Source organism: Takifugu rubripes, unplaced genomic scaffold (genome assembly GCF_901000725.2).
Source record: "Takifugu rubripes unplaced genomic scaffold, fTakRub1.2, whole genome shotgun sequence".
Taxonomy (NCBI): Eukaryota; Metazoa; Chordata; class Actinopteri; order Tetraodontiformes; family Tetraodontidae; genus Takifugu; species Takifugu rubripes.
The window spans coordinates 116,570-134,095 of record NW_021821637.1 but is presented as its reverse complement, the minus strand read 5'-3'; the positions used below and the strand labels follow the sequence as shown (position 1 = coordinate 134,095).

The 17,526-nt window shown below is 52.2% G+C and overlaps 1 protein-coding gene and 1 long non-coding RNA gene across 2 annotated transcripts; both read left to right on the top strand.

Annotated features, from left to right (window-relative positions):
- The first annotated feature begins 22 nt into the window (after positions 1-22).
- On the top strand, positions 23-1,905 carry LOC115248483 (uncharacterized). Its single transcript, XR_003887345.1, has 2 exons — positions 23-583; positions 1,738-1,905. It is a non-coding gene; the product is annotated as an uncharacterized lncRNA (long non-coding RNA).
- A 1,997-nt stretch (positions 1,906-3,902) lies between these two features.
- LOC105419706 (AP-2 complex subunit alpha-2) lies at positions 3,903-15,165 on the top strand. The gene is made up of 22 exons (XM_029832254.1): positions 3,903-4,236; positions 5,165-5,233; positions 6,370-6,512; positions 6,575-6,768; positions 6,882-7,011; positions 7,107-7,208; positions 7,285-7,393; positions 7,579-7,729; positions 7,813-7,981; positions 8,082-8,219; positions 8,301-8,483; positions 8,571-8,668; positions 9,488-9,719; positions 9,796-9,960; positions 10,365-10,498; positions 12,181-12,263; positions 12,340-12,429; positions 12,506-12,629; positions 12,729-12,845; positions 13,171-13,240; positions 13,336-13,470; positions 13,542-15,165. The coding sequence occupies exons 1-22, from the start codon at positions 4,170-4,172 to the stop codon at positions 13,617-13,619; spliced, it is 2,781 nt and encodes a 926-aa protein (XP_029688114.1). The 5' UTR covers positions 3,903-4,169; the 3' UTR covers positions 13,620-15,165.
- The last annotated feature ends 2,361 nt before the right edge of the window (positions 15,166-17,526 follow it).

The window sequence follows — 17,526 nt, the reverse complement described above, 5'->3', positions numbered from 1 at the left end:
AGATATTGCCCGCGATGGTTTTGAGGGTGATTAAAAAAAAACCCAGCGCGGGTAATATCTCACCACGAGCACGCTCCTGATGCGACATCTTAGTGCATGAGGCATTTCCCACCGCGCAGAGAAAACGCAAGATAAAATTCGATTTAACAGAGTAGGAAGTAAACACAAAAACAAGGAAACACCAAAACAAGGAAACACAACACAATCTCCAGCAGAGGCAAGACTGGAGGAAGAAAAAAGAAGGTGGCCGAGATGAAGAACAAAGGGAAAAGGTCTGACAAGTTGCTGGCAGAACAACAACAACAACAACAAGACAGTCGGCAGCCCTCGATCATGGACCATCATCCTTTGCTCCGAAACTGTGAACAGTATATGGCTCCTAGGCTCTGGCGAGACACTCACTCAAGGGTCAAAGTGTTGGCCACAAAGATTGACGTCGGACACCAAAGGAGATCAGGGGTTTCGGAATGTTCTCCTTCTACACTATGTATTTTAGGACCCCCGCCAAGGCTACTTCCATGTGGGTTCTCTGGGTGGCGAGCCGCCGCCATTACCAGCAGCGAGGTTTATCTATGTGCTGGGGGTGAGTGGGCTATTTTGTCTCCAGGTGTCCGTGAAAAGACAGAGCTCATCGCTAAGTCTGGAGATAGCGGTGAGCTCCATTTCCTGTCCTGTTCCTCCTGTCAAACATCCATTGGCCAGGTGGTTTTCACACTCTCGCCACCATTATTGACTCCAAGGCCGATGGGAGGATTATGGAAGAGGAAGTAGCTCGATGGCTTGGAATTGCCAATTGTTTGGAATCCCTCGTTCCCTTCCCTTACCCAGTCTCTGCTAATGCCCTCGATGGACACCTGTTGGGTAGTGAGTCTCATCACTCTGCATGCTCATGTCCGGTTCACACCTCGAGACATTACAGTTCCTGCTTCGCCCTTTCCCTCGTCTTTCCTTGATTTTGGAGTTCCCTTGTAACCTGGACTCTATCACTGCAGCCATTCCGTCATGGGGGTTGTCATGTCAACGGGTCTGTCGCATAAACCAGGAGATGGAGACGGCTCTTCATTGCCTTGTTTTGAGGAATCCTTCCTTATGGTCGGAGCACTTGCCGTGCGGAGTACGCCCCAGTTTCCTCATGTGCTCTGCAACAGGATTGTTCCCTTTCCAGTGCTCCTCTGCTTACCAACCACTAATTTCCACGGCCCTTGGGAAGGAGGCAGCCTGTCCTTCCGCACAACCCTTCATCCGTAGGTGCAGGCAAACATGGTCCCAAGCCCGTACCACCCTCCTACGTTAGGCAACCTCTGCTAACAGTCATTGAACCACAGCACCTCCTTGCTAGGCGGGCCAACGAGTATGGCTATCCATGCCGGACATTCCCCATCGAGTTGAGTCACAGAAGTTTGTGCTTAAGTCCGTTCCCAATAGAGAGGGTGATAAACCCTGTGGCGGTGAGGTTAGATGTAATCGGGGAAGAGGATGGCAATATTTGATGGATTGGGAGGGTTGTGGACCAGAAGAAAGATCCTCGGCCCCTGTTCGTCACAGCTTGGATTGAGCTCTTTTTGCAGACTTCGATGGCACCTCGAGCAGGTCCCAGGGAGACCTTAATTAGATGGAGCCAGCATGTCGACTTTTCCGTGTCCTACAGAGGCTGGCGGTTCTATGGGGGAAGTTTTGTCGGTGTTATTCTTCGCCTTGTTTTCCTGGTTTTGACCCTGCCTCCTCTTGTCCTGCCAGTCCTGCTCCTGCCCTGGTAACCTGCTTCATCTGACCAAGTCTTTGCCTGCTTCCTGTCTCTTCCTGTTTGCCTGAGTTCTCTTCATCCTGGAGCAAGTTCTTTTCTGAAGATTATCGACCTGTAGGATACTTTTCTGAAACTGTTGATTAATAAAATCTGCTCACTGGCAAAGTTCTCCTCTGTGGTTTCTGTGTTGCATCTGGGTCCAGCTTCAGCCCGGGACAAGAACAGATCGATGTTTCGATTTCACGTGTTTCAGGATAGAAAATACAGACAAACATCGACAGTATCTGAAGCAAAAGCCTGTTTGACTGCTTTTCTGCTGGATTTTTCGAGTGACCGGCTTCGATCCTTGACACAAATTGTTTATTCAATTAATCTTGCTCCTCCTGGGACATTAAAAAAAACACAAATAAAAACGTTGATTGGAATGAAAGAGGCTCGGGAGCCGCGGGTGAGCCAGGTCTGGTCTATACTTCCATTCTCACCTGTGGTCATAAATGTTGGGAAGTGATCGAAAGGACAAGATCGCAGATACAAGCGGTCAAAATGAGTTTCCTCTGCAGGGTGGTTTTGGCTCCCTTAGAGATGTGGTGAGAGGTCAGGAGCTGGGCATAGAGCTGCTGCTGGTCCAGGCGCCTGTTCCAGATGTCCCCTCCTTAGTTTGGTGTTCCAGGCATGTCCCACTGGAAGGAGGCCCCAAGGAAGACCCAGATCCTGGAGAGCTGTTTTCTCTCAGCTGGCCTAGGAGCACCTTCGAATCCTCCCAGAAGAGCTGTAAGACGTGTCCGGGTTAAGGGAAGTCTGAACATCTCTGCTTGGACTGCTGCCTCCTCAATGCAGCCCCGGATAAAGAGGATGAAGACGAGCCGAGACAGCAAATAAAAACCCGAAGCGCTCTTTGTGCGTTTGAGATGTTGTCTGTGTAGTAACTGCGGCTGCCCAGCAGGGGACCGTTTCGGGTCCTCGCAGGCATCGCTGCAGCAAGTTCTAAAAGTGGACCACAAACTTGGCTCAGAGGGCTTCACAAGCACAGCAGCTCCCTTCACCTCCTGTGAAGTGTTCATGGAGGTCGTCATCACCACTGACATGCAGAAAGTGCGTCTTTAATGACGAAAACACAAACGTCACTCAACCGTGTCACATCTTTAAGGAGCAGACTCGAGCGCCGCCACCACTAGTACTGTTATCAGTAATTTAATGATGGTATAATTATCTATGCAAAGTTCAGGTCTGGAACTGTTCAGAAATGCAATGTTGAACATTTAAAGAGACAGTTTGTTCACTTAATACTTGGAAATAGTTTTTTTTATTAATGTGAATAAAGTTTAAAGCATCAGTTTTCCAGAGCGGTGCTTTTCCTGTTCACCTATTTTTACAGTCTCATCCTGTAATTACCCTGCTGGTGCACCACTGGTATCATTTATTGATCGTTACAGTCGATTTGGATGGATATCTTCACATATGAAGCAAATCATTAACATTGTTATCCACATGGCCTCGTTTTAGTGTGGAGTTACTCTGAAGAGCTACCACAGCATGTTGGTAGGGTTAGGGTTAGGGTTAGGGTTAACCCTAGTCCTAACCCTAACCCTAACCCTAACCCTAGAGTTTCAGACTGAATGTGACTGTGTTCCTGTGTGTTTTGTCCCCCTCCATGGTTCCTGTTGTCTCTAAATATCAGCACTCATTTTAAAGTCAGACCATGATGGAAACCGGATGGTGCGGCTGAAACTAGTTTAAATAGCTGTCATTTGTTTAGCTAATGTGACAGTTACGGCTTCCTCTTTTTTTGTCCAAGCACTTTTTTTTTATCCTGTTTGCGTGATGTGGCCCTTCCGCACGTTATATATGTAGTTGCTGTTATATCGTGATCACCTGTAAAAAATAAATAAATAAAAAAAGCCTGTAATTTTAGACGTTTGGCTTTGCTCATTATGCATAAATCAGTTAACTGCAAATAGCAGATTAATCAGACTAATAGCACACATGGATTTGAATGGAACAGTGTTTGGTTACAGTGATATTTGTGCTTCACACCTGACCCAATGGTCTCGCGGCGCTTTTACCTGTGACCATACAGGTGAGTGGACGCCACAAAGTTCAGGTTTGACTCGTTTCTTCCACCAGAAGAGGAAGAAGGAAGAGAAGAGGAAGAAAAAGGCGTCCGCGGCCCATATGAACGGGACGCCGCCCAGGTTCTAGTGGGAACTCAGCGGTGGTGAACGCGGCTCCAGCCTGCCGTCTGGTTCCGGTCTCGTGCGGACACACTCCCACGCGCACGCGCACGCTCACGCACGCACGCACGCAGCGGGTGCTGGGCTCCGTCTTGTTCGGCTCTTCGCTGGGTAGTTGTCCCACTTTGACCCCGTTCTCCTCAGACTGCTCCGGGCGCCGAGCACCGAGCACCGAGCACCGAGCACCGAGCACCATGCCTGCCGTGTCGAAGGGCGACGGAATGCGGGGCCTGGCCGTGTTCATCTCCGACATCAGGAACTGTAAGAGCCGCTCTCTCTCGCCGCCCCTGCAGCTACCGACCGGCTAGTTTGCGGCTGCACTTTGGTGCCCAGACAGCTCCGATCGCCGTGGGGGCAACTCTCTCGGCCTCTCTAGCTACTTAGTCGTCTGGTGACTATTGTCGTAACAAGTTTGACGTTGACGCGTCATAGTTGTTTACTTCTCGGGGCTCGTTAGCCGCTAGCTTCCTGATGCTAACGTCAGATCTAAGGGCGTTGACCAAAGCGCAGACGCCAGATAGTGCGCGATTTGCCTCTTGTGTATGAGCCATTTTATGTATGAGCCAAAGACGTGAGTGTTTAAGGCGTTTTCGTGCACAATTATATGAAGTCCGACTCATTTCAGCTGCCACCAAAGAGGGTGGCCCAAACCCTCAGGTGACCCGAGGAACCTGCACAAATGCTCTCCAGCATTAATGAAAGTGTCGATTAATCGAGCAACTGGACAGAAATCTCGTTAAATGAACAGGCAGGATTACATTAACTGTTGCCCAATCCGTTGCTCAACGCTTCCTGTCCACTCAACTTTCTCTTTCCCCCTTCACGACTTCCCACCATCACACAAATAGGTCTAAAAACAAGCTCCTGTGGCAAAAGGATTCAAGTAATATGTGAGGACTTCTCACAGCAGGACACAACAGGATGGAGGGTTTGTGCTGACTCGGCCAATGTTGTCGGCTCGACTCCCACTTCCCCGTCGGTTCTGAGAAAACGCTGTCCTGGTCAGGAGTCGGCCACTAATAGTCGCCCAAAAATGCTCACTGAAGCAGACGAACACGAACCTTTCACACACACGCACCCACGTGTCAGGCGGGGTTTCTGTCCATCGGAAGACGAGCAGTCATGGGAAGGTTTTGTCAGCTATCGAGGAAGGTGTGACACGAGCAGCAATGTCTTCTTCTCTTTCCAGGTAAAAGTAAAGAGGCGGAAGTGAAGAGAATAAACAAGGAACTGGCCAACATCCGCTCCAAATTCAAAGGTAGGTGATGGGAGCGCATGGAGGACGGGGACGCGTCGTGGGAGCACCTGGTCCTGGCATCTTTCTTTGTGCTTCAAAATAAATGCTGACGTCAGCGTTGTTGAAACGTGAGAAACCATAACTCAGTGCTCCTCTCGCTAGTTCACCCCATGTGAGCAATTGTTGGTTTGGTACCTTGGCGACGCTCTGAAGGTGTTCTGGTAGGAAAGGAAGCTGCCAGAACACCCATGGTTTGCCTGAGCTACCACCAGCCAGGCTAACTATGCTAACTTTATATAATAGTGAAGAACAGGACGGTGGCAGGAAGGTTCTGGAGGAGGTAAGAGCACCAGCACCATTGACCCGAGGGCTCCACCAAAGGGTCACTGAGCTCCTCGGACATTCCTCAACAGATTTGTTCATGTTGAGCTTGAATGTTGTTGCCAGTCTTCCATGGTCACATTCTTTTCACCAAATGGAGCCTGAAGCCCACGTACGTGCGCGCGCCTCCTCCCCGTTGCCACGGCCTCCGTATTTTAGAGCTGTTGAGGTGATCTGCTTACGATCTTGTGACCGCTTCGGGTTAGCTAAACTCGTCAAGGCTGTGCTGGTTTCAGCCCAGCAACTATTGGTGTTCTCTTCCCCAAGATTGACCCCTTTCTTAGACGTGTTTGAGAGCTTCCGTGCTTCCTGGGGGCAGCAGTAGCTCAGGAGGATCTCTGGCTGGATGCAGACGCCAGATGAGATGGAAGTTCTGCCTGGTTGACGCCTTGGAGAGGACAAATGTCTCTGTTCTGGTGGAGAGCATCTCTTAGAACCCACAAGAACTTGGATGGTCATCATGACCCTGCTGCCTGAGATAGAGGCTCTGTGTCCTGTGAGTTAGTAAGTGGACAGAGGGACAGAGCGGCCAGGTTCCTCCTCATCAGTCTCCAGGTTATTTGTCCCACTGACTCCGGGACCTCACCAGTTCTAAACAAACGAGCCACGCACTCGTATACGAGACGCTCGGGTCTTGTTTAGACTTGGGAAAATGTGAGTGCAGGCTAACGGAGGGACGGAGGGACATTTGTGTCCTCAGGAGGAGACAGTGCTGCGGTCCCTGAGCAGAGTATAGCCCCACGCCAACCTGCCCCCCTTTTCTTTTGCATGGACAGGTGACAAGGCTCTGGATGGCTACAGTAAGAAGAAGTATGTGTGCAAGCTCCTCTTCATCTTTCTCCTGGGACACGATATCGACTTTGGACACATGGAGGCCGTCAACCTCCTCAGCTCCAACAAGTACACGGAGAAACAGATTGTAAGTTTGCCCGTCTGCCGCACAAACGTGTGTGTTGGACGCTAACCGTGTGTCCCCTTCAGGGCTACCTGTTCATCTCGGTGCTGGTGAACTCCAACAGCGACCTGATCCGCCTGATCAACAACGGCATCAAGAACGACCTCTCCAGCCGCAACCCGACCTTCATGAACCTGGCGCTGCACTGCATCGCCAACGTGGGCAGCAGGGAGATGGCCGAGACCTTTGCTGCGGAGGTGCCCGGCGTCCTGGTGGCAGGGTGAGGGAAGGGCGCCGCTGTTTATCGGACCGCTGTTGACGGTTCAGAGCACTCTTAAATGAAGGTAACGACCCAGCTGTTGTGTGATGTCATGTGTTTGGCTTGGTTGTCAGGGAGACCATGGACAGTGTGAAGCAAAGCGCTGCCCTGTGCCTGCTGAGGCTGTACAGGACCTCTCCCGACCTGGTGCCCATGGGGGAGTGGGCGGCACGCGTGGTCCACCTTCTAAATGATCAGCACCTGGTACGTGTTACCCCCCCCCCCGACGCCTTAGGCTGAGCTCCTGAGGTGTTCTCACTCTCTCCCTCACCATCACAACGTGAATGCTTGTCCTCCAGGGAGTGGTGACGGCGGCTGCCAGCCTCATCACCTCACTGGCCCAGAAGAGTCCCGAAGAGTTCAGAACATCCGTGTCCTTGGCCGTGGCCAGACTCAGTAGGGTGGGTGTCGTAGATCTCTTTATTCTCCAGGGAAATCAAAGTTTTGCTGACGGAACGCCCTCTCTCACCCATCCAGATTGTGACATCGGCCTCCATTGACCTGCAGGACTACACCTATTACTTTGTTGCTGCTCCGTGGTTGTCTGTGAAGCTGCTGCGCCTTTTACAGTGCTACCCTCCTCCTGGTATCTGTCCCATGTCGCATCTTCACAGCAAAATACAAAACCCCACTTATCCCCCCTCCCTTTAAATAAAGAACCGCTCTTCCAGCTGCCACGTGTAGCTATATATTTATAATGGTGTCTTAAAAGTGCAGGTTTTGCCTCAGCGGTGTGTCCTGTAACGCTGATGATGAGGTGTGTGGTTGCAGAGGATGCGGCGCTGAGGAGCCGCCTGACCGAGTGTCTGGAGACGATCCTCAATAAAGCCCAGGAGCCGCCCAAGTCCAAGAAGGTTCAGCACTCCAACGCAAAGAACGCTGTCCTGTTTGAAGCCATTTCCCTCATCATCCACCACGACAGGTCGGTCCTGCGTCGCCTGCACGCGCGTGCACGTGAGAAGACGCTTCTGACCCGTCACGCGCTGGTTCCTCCCTGTCTCTTAGCGAGCCCACCCTGTTGGTACGAGCCTGCAACCAGCTGGGCCAGTTCCTGCTGCACAGGGAAACCAACCTGCGCTACCTGGCGCTGGAGAGCATGTGCACGCTGGCCAGCTCGGAGTTTTCCCACGAAACCGTGAAGACTCATATCGAAACGGTGATCAACGCCCTAAAGGTGAGGCCTTCCGCCGCCCCTCCGCAGAGCAATCGGCGACGAATCGCCCGGGTCTGAGCGGCGAAAGACGTTTTGTGCGTGTCCTCTTTGGTTTACCCAGACGGAGCGAGACGTGAGCGTCCGCCAGCGGGCTGTTGACCTGCTCTACGCCATGTGCGACCGCAGCAACGCCAAGCAGATCGTGGCAGAAATGCTGAGCTACCTGGAGACCGCCGACTACTCAATCAGAGAGGAAATAGTGCGTGTCCCCTCGCTCCTGTACGCAATTTACTGTCTGTCACTGTCCGCCGCCCCTTCTTAGCCAGCTGCTTCTGTCCAGGTGCTCAAGGTTGCTATCCTAGCAGAAAAATATGCTGTAGACTACACCTGGTACGTAGATACCATTCTCAACCTAATACGCATTGCTGGTGACTATGTCAGTGAGGAGGTGTGGTATCGTGTCATCCAGATCGTCATAAACCGAGATGATGTCCAAGGCTACGCTGCCAAGACCGTCTTTGAGGTGAGCGCGTGAGCTGCGGAGCGTCGGGAGCCAGATGTTTTCCGTGCGTTCTGACCTCACGCTGTCCTGTTTTGTGAACCCCTGTAGGCGCTGCAGGCTCCGGCCTGCCATGAGAATTTGGTGAAGGTGGGAGGTTACATCTTGGGGGAGTTTGGCAACCTCATCGCCGGGGACTCGCGCTCGAGGTACACGCAGCATTTCACCTTCAGAAAGTCCGTTCAGAACGCTGGCGTTAGGGGGAGGAGAACCTAGAACCTGTTAACCTATTAGTTAGAGTCCTGGCCCAGAGCAGAGGCCAAACCACAGCTCTTGTGGTGTGCTCCCAGTCTGCACTGGTGAGAATTGGCCCTCATTTCCCAGACGACTGGAGGGTAATTGATGCGTTGTGGAAATCCCGCCGCCTCTGCTGGGACAGCTTGTTCCTACTGGACCATTTCTGGTCAGTTCTGTTCAGCCAGCTTCTCCCATCGAGGCTCCTCTCGTTAGCCTCTTACACGCTGCCCACAGAGCATCTAAAAGTGGTCTGAGGAACCAACAGTGGTGGACTGGAGCTGAGCTGGGCCACGGGTGCACCCCAGGCGTGTGTGCACCACAGCTGGATGTCCCCTGGGAAGAAGCGAGCCAGAGGAGGCCACTGTTGGGGAACCTTCAGTCCCTGTGGATGTGACACGTACCACCTGCCCTAACGATAACCCCCGTGGCTGCAGCCTCTCAGGGGACACAAGTTCAGTCTTGATTTGGCCTTCAAACCCCCCCCCCCCCCCCACCCACCCCATGGAGGCCCCAGCATGCACCTTGTAGGACTGAAAGCATCTGCTGGCGTGGTCATCAGATCCCACAGCACCCCGTCAGGGCTGGGGGGGGGGCGGTTGGGCCTGTTTGGGTAGCAAAAGGGAAACCGAGCCACTACTTGGCAGATGGTCGTGACCTTTTAGCTGACGGGTGTAATTGAATAACTGGGTTAGTCCTGGCTTGAACTCACCGAGATGTTCTTGTTTTTCCAGCCCTCTGGTCCAGTTCAACCTCCTGCACTCCAAGTTCCACCTGTGCTCTGTTCCCACTCGAGCGCTGCTGTTGTCCGCCTACATCAAGTTTATTAACTTGTTCCCCGAAGTGAAGACCACAATCCAAGGCGTCCTGCGCTCGGACAGCCAGCTCCGAAACGCTGATGTGGAGCTCCAGCAGAGAGCTGTTGAGTACCTGAGGCTCAGCTGCATCGCCAGCACAGACATACTGGTTAGTTAGTGCCCTCTGACCCGGGAGAACCTGGGTGTGACCCGGGCTGGAGCTTTACTGTAGCGCTCTTCTACAGGCCACCGTTTTGGAGGAGATGCCTCCCTTCCCAGAGAGAGAGTCTTCCATCTTGGCCAAGCTGAAGAAGAAGAAAGGTCCAGGAAACCTTCCTGGTATTGATGACGTCCGGCGGAACGTCAACGGCAGCGCCGAGCACGGCCAGAATGCTGAAGAGGCCAAAAAGGTAGCAAAGGGCCCCATCACCCAGAGCCGCTCTGCGTTATTTGTCCTGATCCCAACGTTAGATTTTATTTTTAATTGTTGGCCCCTTTTAGCGTTTCCACCAGTTCCACTAAACCAAGCGTCTGCGTTTGCTCCTTTATTCCCCTGTTTTCATCTTTACTCCCGACAGGCGTTCTGTCGACCACCAGGCCGTAGAAACATCCCATCTAGTCCCACCAGTCCCTCAGCAGGGGCTGTGGTACACCTCCGACTACTTAGCGTAGGCTAACGGCTGGCAGCATAATGGATATTCTCCTCCATAACGGAAGTCAGGCTAACGAGCAGACGTTGACAGCAGCGGCTGCTGGGTGGTTGGTTTGGTGGATCCAGATGTTGTGTGTAAGTCTGCCTGCTGTTTCCCTCCAGGCGCCCGCTCAGCCCTTCACCGACGGCCTCAGTCTGAACTCCAGCTCTTCCCCCGGAGCCAATCTGTTGGTGGACGTGTTCTCAGACAACTCCGCCCCCCCGACAGCCGAGGTGTCGGAAGAAAACTTCCACAGGTACTGTGGACGCAACACTGAGCAGGTGCATCACTGAGCAGGTGCATCACTGAGCAGGTGCATCACTGAGCAGGCAGGTGCATCACTGAGCAGGTGCAACACTGAGCAGGCAGGGGCAACACTGAGCAGGCAGGGGCATCACTGAGCAGGCAGGGGCATCACTGAGCAGGCAGGGGCATCACTGAGCAGGTGCGACACAACGATGGCAGTGTCGTCTCTCAAGCCTTCCCGGAACATCCCCTGGAATCATGAGATGACGTTCCAGATGCTGGTCTGTCTGGGTGCACCTGTACTCCAGATGCTGGTCTGTCTGGGTGCACCTGTACTCCAGATGCTGGTCTGTCTGGGTGCACCTGTACTCCAGATGCTGGTCTGTCTGGGTGCACCTCTGCTCCAGATGCTGGTCTGTCTGGGTGCACCTCTGCTCCAGATGCTGGTCTGTCTGGGTGCACCTCTACTCCAGATGCTGGTCTGTCTGGGTGCACCTCTGCTCCAGATGCTGGTCTGTCTGGGTGCACCTCTACTCCAGATGCTGGTCTGTCTGGGTGCACCTCTGCTCCAGATGCTGGTCTGTCTGGGTGCACCTCTACTCCAGATGCTGGTCTGTCTGGGTGCACCTGTACTCCAGATGCTGGTCTGTCTGGGTGCACCTGTACTCCAGATGCTGGTCTGTCTGGGTGCACCTGTACTCCAGATGCTGGTCTGTCTCGGTGCACCTGTACTCCAGATGCTGGTCTGTCTGGGTGCACCTGTACTCCAGATGCTGGTCTGTCTGGGTGCACCTGTACTCCAGATGCTGGTCTGTCTCGGTGCACCTCTGCTCCAGATGCTGGTCTGTCTCGGTGCACCTGTACTCCAGATGCTGGTCTGTCTGGGTGCACCTCTACTCCAGATGCTGGTCTGTCTGGGTGCACCTGTACTCCAGATGCTGGTCTGTCTGGGTGCACCTGTACTCCAGATGCTGGTCTGTCTGGGTGCACCTGTACTCCAGATGCTGGTCTGTCTGGGTGCACCTCTGCTCCAGATGCTGGTCTGTCTGGGTGCACCTCTGCTCCAGATGCTGGTCTGTCTGGGTGCACCTCTGCTCCAGATGCTGGTCTGTCTCGGTGCACCTCTGCTCCAGATGCTGGTCTGTCTGGGTGCACCTGTACTCCAGATGCTGGTCTGTCTGGGTGCACCTGTACTCCAGATGCTGGTCTGTCTGGGTGCACCTGTATTCCAGATGCTGGTCTGTCTCGGTGCACCTGTACTCCAGATGCTGGTCTGTCTGGGGGCACCTGTACTCCAGATGCTGGTCTGTCTGGGTGCACCTGTACTCCAGATGCTGGTCTGTCTGGGTGCACCTGTACTCCAGATGCTGGTCTGTCTGGGTGCACCTGTACTCCAGATGCTGGTCTGTCTGGGTGCACCTGTACTCCAGATGCTGGTCTGTCTGGGTGCACCTGTACTCCAGATGCTGGTCTGTCTGGGTGCACCTCTACTCCAGATGCTGGTCTGTCTGGGTGCACCTGTACTCCAGATGCTGGTCTGTCTGGGTGCACCTGTACTCCAGATGCTGGTCTGTCTCGGTGCACCTGTACTCCAGATGCTGGTCTGTCTGGGTGCACCTGTACTCCAGATGCTGGTCTGTCTCGGTGCACCTGTACTCGGCTCCGTTCCTAACGGCTGCTTCTCACCGGCAGGTTTGTTTGTAAGAACAACGGTGTGATCTTTGAGAACCAGCTCTTGCAGCTCGGCCTGAAGTCCGAGTACAGACAGAACCTGGGTGAGCTGCCGTCCCCTCTTCTCACGGTGCAGCTTCAGTGGTGGCAGGACTGACTGAGCCTCCTCTCACTCCTCAGGACGCATCTACATATTCTATGGCAACAAGACGTCGACCCAGTTCCTGAGCTTCTCCTCAGCCGTGAACAGTCCCGACCTGCTCAAGACCCATATCCTTCTACCAGGACTCAGCTGTGACTGTGTGTGAGGACATCCCAGCAGTAGGAGTCCTTAACCTCTGTCCACAGCTGATCGTGCACGCCAAGGCGGTGGATCCAGTCATCGAGGGTGGAGCTCAGGTCCAACAGATCCTCAACATTGAGTGTGTTTCAGATTTCACTGAGGCGCCCGTCCTCAACATCCAGTTCAGGTGGGTGAATCATGTTTCAGCCCTTTTGTCTCTGCCACCTTGTCCCGTTGCTGACCTGTGTGTGTGTGTGTGTGTGTGTGTGTGTGTGTGTGGGCGCAGATACGGCGGCGCGCTTCAGAACATTGCAGTCAAACTCCCCGTGATGCTCAATAAGTTCTTCCAGCCCACAGAGATGGCGTCTGAAGACTTCTTCCAGCGTTGGAAACAGCTCGGAGCGCAAGTTTCCTTCTCGTTTCCTCCCCAGCTCGTTGCCTCGGTTCCCTTTAGCAGTGACTTGTGTCCATTTTGTAGACGTTAGCATCCCTTTAACGTTGCTGAGGCTCTTTTATTGGTTCAGCCTGTCTCTCCTGCTGCTGGGATTCCAAAGCTCTTATTTGTAATGTGAATCTAAAGGTTGTCTGGCCATTTTATCAGGGGTCACCATCTTTGTTCCCTGTAAGCTCCAGCATTTGTGTGTCCACCTGAGTGGTCAATGGACACGTAACAGCTCCAGGTGGTAGCAGGGCTGTAAACGACCGCTATTTTCTGGTTTCCTTCCTAGTCCTCAACAAGAGGTTCAGAAAATCTTCAAAGCCAAACACCCCATGGACACAGAAGTCACCAAGGCCAAGGTAAAATGCTCTCGCTTGTTCTCACGAGCAGGCTGCTTTCAGAGCTGTGAGACCTGCTGCTGCATCAGCCTGTTTGCTTTCTCCTGGTCTTTAAGATCTTGGGCTTTGGAGTGGCCCTGCTGGACAGAGTGGATCCAAATCCAGCTAACTTTGTTGGAGCCGGAGTCATTCACACCAAGAATGTCCAGGTGGGCTGCCTGCTCAGACTGGAGCCCAATACACAAGCCCAGGTAACACACACACACACACATGCCTACCTTTGAGTGGGATCATCATGTAACCGGTGTGTGTCTCTGCTCAGATGTACCGCCTGACCCTCCGGACCAGCAGGGACTCCGTGTCTCAGAGGCTCTGTGATCTCCTGTCGGAGCAGTTCTAGACCCATGGCAGCACCAGCGTTGTGGCACATTTACTCTCATGTTTTCGTGTAGGTTGGTTTTGATCTCGTGTACAGTGTGAGTTGTTAGTGGTTGTTTTTTACCTCTCCATGTTACTGAGACAGACTCGCCACGTAAAGCTTTACTAACCCGTTTCTGCTTTAAACCTGCCTTGTTGTCTGCAGAAGGTCCAGGAACATTTTGAGCATTATAAAGTGTGTTTGGTGCTGCTTCCTATTGCAACATGTTGATTAACTCGCTAAAGGTTCTAAGAGATCTCGTGAACTCTCAAAGCCCAGTCGTACCAAACTGGGATGTTTTCCCGAGGCCTTGCTGTTCTGCCGTGTAGTTCTGGACCTCCAGCTCGGTAAGCTGATCACCTAGATTTCCACAAGGGAATTTTGACTTTGGTGTCAAAATTGTTCCACCATCCATCAACTCAGGAGAAACAGCAACGTTTTGCCTTGTGGGGTTTTTTTTTTTCATTCTTAAAGGTCACAATATTACACTCAGTAAATGTCCTTTAGCTGGACCTCGGTCCTCTGTTCTCCACTCTTGTGCCTGTTGGGTCCAGAACAGAATGAGCACTGACACTATGCATCTTCCACAGATCACTGCCAATGTGCAACACTGGTAATTGTTCTATATTTCTACGGCTCTGACTATTTTCTCTTGCTCGTGCCCTGGAGCCTGGTGGCATTTTTGATACTTGTTCAGTATGAGAGTTACAGTTTGAGCCTCTGCTGAGCTGCACTGACCATGATCTGGTCCCCTAGATGGGCACAAATGTTGGCCGGCCTGTGGAAATCAGTTATTAGTCTTTAACAGGATAGCGTTGGCCTAAGTTGCTTTGTTGAACCCCGAAATGATAAGTAGTTATTACCACGTTACTACGCCATGTGGGCCATCCGATGTTCAGGTCACATGTAAACGTATTGATTTGGTTCTGTTGGGTTCAGGAGAGTGTAGCCATATTCCAGAGTGCCTTCTGCGTAGTTTAGAATCCCGGTCATGGAGGAATGTCCTGTTTGCTGGTCATGAGCAGGACCAGGCCTCCCTGTTAATAGCACCGCCGTGATGATGATGATGATGAGGAGGAGGCTGAGGTCAGGGAGCGTCCCTCACTGTGGGCTTGTTGACTCTGCATGTCCCTGTTTGGAGTAAAGCTCAACTAAAGCCGACACGTTTGCTTCTCGTCTCTTCCAGGACCGTTAAAATGTGCCTCACAACACTGCACAACACTTTGGCAACACAACACTTTGGCACTAGTTACAGCTTGAATTGTTTAAAATCACTAGTTTTACTTCTCTAAAGCCGCTTTACTCTATTTAGTCCTTTCACACACCTGACGGACGAGATTTAAAGGTCACTTTCACGATACTGTTGTTAGGATTGTGTGTTAAAACTCACAAACTTGCAAAACAAAATTGTGTTTCTTCACCGCTGCCCTTGAATTTTCTGCTGAGTCATGTTTGTACTCGCCGCCATATTCAAACACAGTTTATTATAATCACTGTATTTTAATATAAACATTTTATCTCTTGCAAACTGTGTGGCTCATCCTTTTGTCAGATTTGTCCATAACCAGTTGAAAAATAAGGTTCTAATAAGGTTTACTTCTGCTGTGTGCGGGACTGTTGCGTGAATTGATCATTAAATATATACATTAGGATCCATTTGCCGTTCTTTAAATTAAATGAATGAATTAAAACCTCTGGCATCGTCTGACTCTTCCACAGCAGTGGTTATGGTGCAGATGAAGAATTAGATAGTTTACTATGATAAAAGCCAACAGGAGTGTGGTTATATAGCATAAATAGAGCATAAGAGAATGCCAGAAAACTAACTTCTTAGACCAGTTATGTTAGTCTGGGCATGCGCACAAGAGGCAAAGAGAGGAACGTTCTCTTTGGTCTGACTAAATTCAGTAAACATAAATATACAGTTAATTATATTTCAGACTTCAGATAAGGCAACGTCGCCTCTCCGTTTTGACAGCTTCTCGCCACGCCCCCCGATGGGCGTGTCTTGAGGAGGCTGCAGCACGCAGCGACGTCCTCCAGATAAACAAGTCCGATCAAAACAAACAGCCCAGCTAACGGGTCTCCTGTCCGGGCCGAACACTCCCAGGTACCAACCGCGACCGTTCCGGCTTCGGGTAAGTCTTATTCGCTCCACTCGATCCAAACCTTTCCGAAAGGAGACTTTTATCGGCTCTAGACGTCGCTAGTCTTTGTTCGACTGCAGCATTTGTTGTTGTCTAACGGCTTCCTAGTTGCCTTCCTAGTTGCCTTCCTAGTTGCCTGAACACCCAACAATAGTTACAGGAAAAGGGCGATAACCTACAGTCAGTTGTTGCACAGTTGCTATTAGTTTAATTAGTTTAGTTTAGGGTTTAGTATTAGCTTAGTTTGCGGATGCTTCTGTCGGAAGAACTCTGTTATCTTTCGGGTTTATTAGACCCAGTTATCGCTTTTATTTATTCCTTTTCTGAGCAGAATGTTGCATGTACGGCTCTAACCGCAACACTGTTGTGAACTAGAGTAACGCCGTCGTTACTATGTAACTATAGTAACTATCATTACTGGCTCAGGCGCGTCACCCTGAAGCTGCTCGGGTTTCTGAGCGATGACAGATCTCAGGTCCAGGACACAGGTCCAGACCTCAGGTCCAGGACTCAGGTCCAGGACACAGGTCCAGACCTCAGGTCCAGGACTCAGGTCCAGGACACAGGTCCAGATCTCAGGTCCAGGACACAGGTCCGGACCTCAGGTCCAGGACTCAGGTCCAGGACACAGGTCCAGACCTCAGGTCCAGACCTCAGGTCCAGACCGGCCCTCATTGCTGACAGCAGCCTCCGGAGGGCGCTGTAGCTCCTGGCCAGCAGTGAGGGGCAGCTGGAAGACGTTCGGACCCGTCAGTCGTCTTTATTCTGGTACCAGTCTGAAGCAGCTGACCGGCTTCACCTTCCACAGAAGCTCCAAAAGCCCAGAGATGATCGGAAGACTTCTCTCTCATCTGATGGGGAACGTGGGCAGCGATGAAGAGGGTGCAGAAGATCCTTCAGAGCAGCTGAGGGAGCAGGAGGAGGGAGGCTGGATCATCGTTGACCTGGCAGGTGACGGGTCACTTTACTGTCCTTCAGTTCTGTTGTTCTAACACAAAACCCAGTTACACAACAAGAATAATTACACGTGTTATTAATGGAGAACAACCTACTCAGTCCCCTTGGTGCTGCTGCTGAGCGGTGACCCAGTGTGACCCGGTTCGTCTGTCTGTTGAAACAGAGAACGGACCCATCGGCGATCCTGACGCTGCTCCGCTGGAGCCCCCCAGCAGGTCCGTCTACCAGAGATGTGCCCTGGATGAGGAGGAGGAGGAGGAGGAGGAGGAACCGCTGGGCCCTGATGAAGACATCTGCAGGTTAGTTCGGTTTAAGGGTAAAAACCATTCGACATCGGGGGTCACAGTGATCCCGGCTCATTTAACCAGTTCAGTGGTCATGTGACCAGGCCACAAGGTTCTGGGTGGGTTCAGTAAATGTGGGAGGACTGTGTGGTACCTTCATCCTTGAGTGTTGCTCTCCTCGTATATGTAACGGTTCTGTTTAAACATCTCCTCCTCCAGGGCTCCACCACAGCTCACATGGGGGGTCTGGGGGGTTCCTCCACGGTGCAACGTCCACCTGCTGACTCTTCAGAGGGCCCGGAGCCAGACGGAGCGCAAGAAGCTGGGCCGCAGGGCCCTCCACAGGCAGAACCTGGCCAAGGCCCGGCTCCCCTGGGCAGACCGGTGCTACGGCCACTCCAAGCAGCCCTGCCAGCGTCTGTACAACTACTGAGCAGGTGATGGCAGCAGGTAGCTGCTAGCTCCTCCTCCACAGCTCCTCCTCCACAGCTCCTCCTCCAC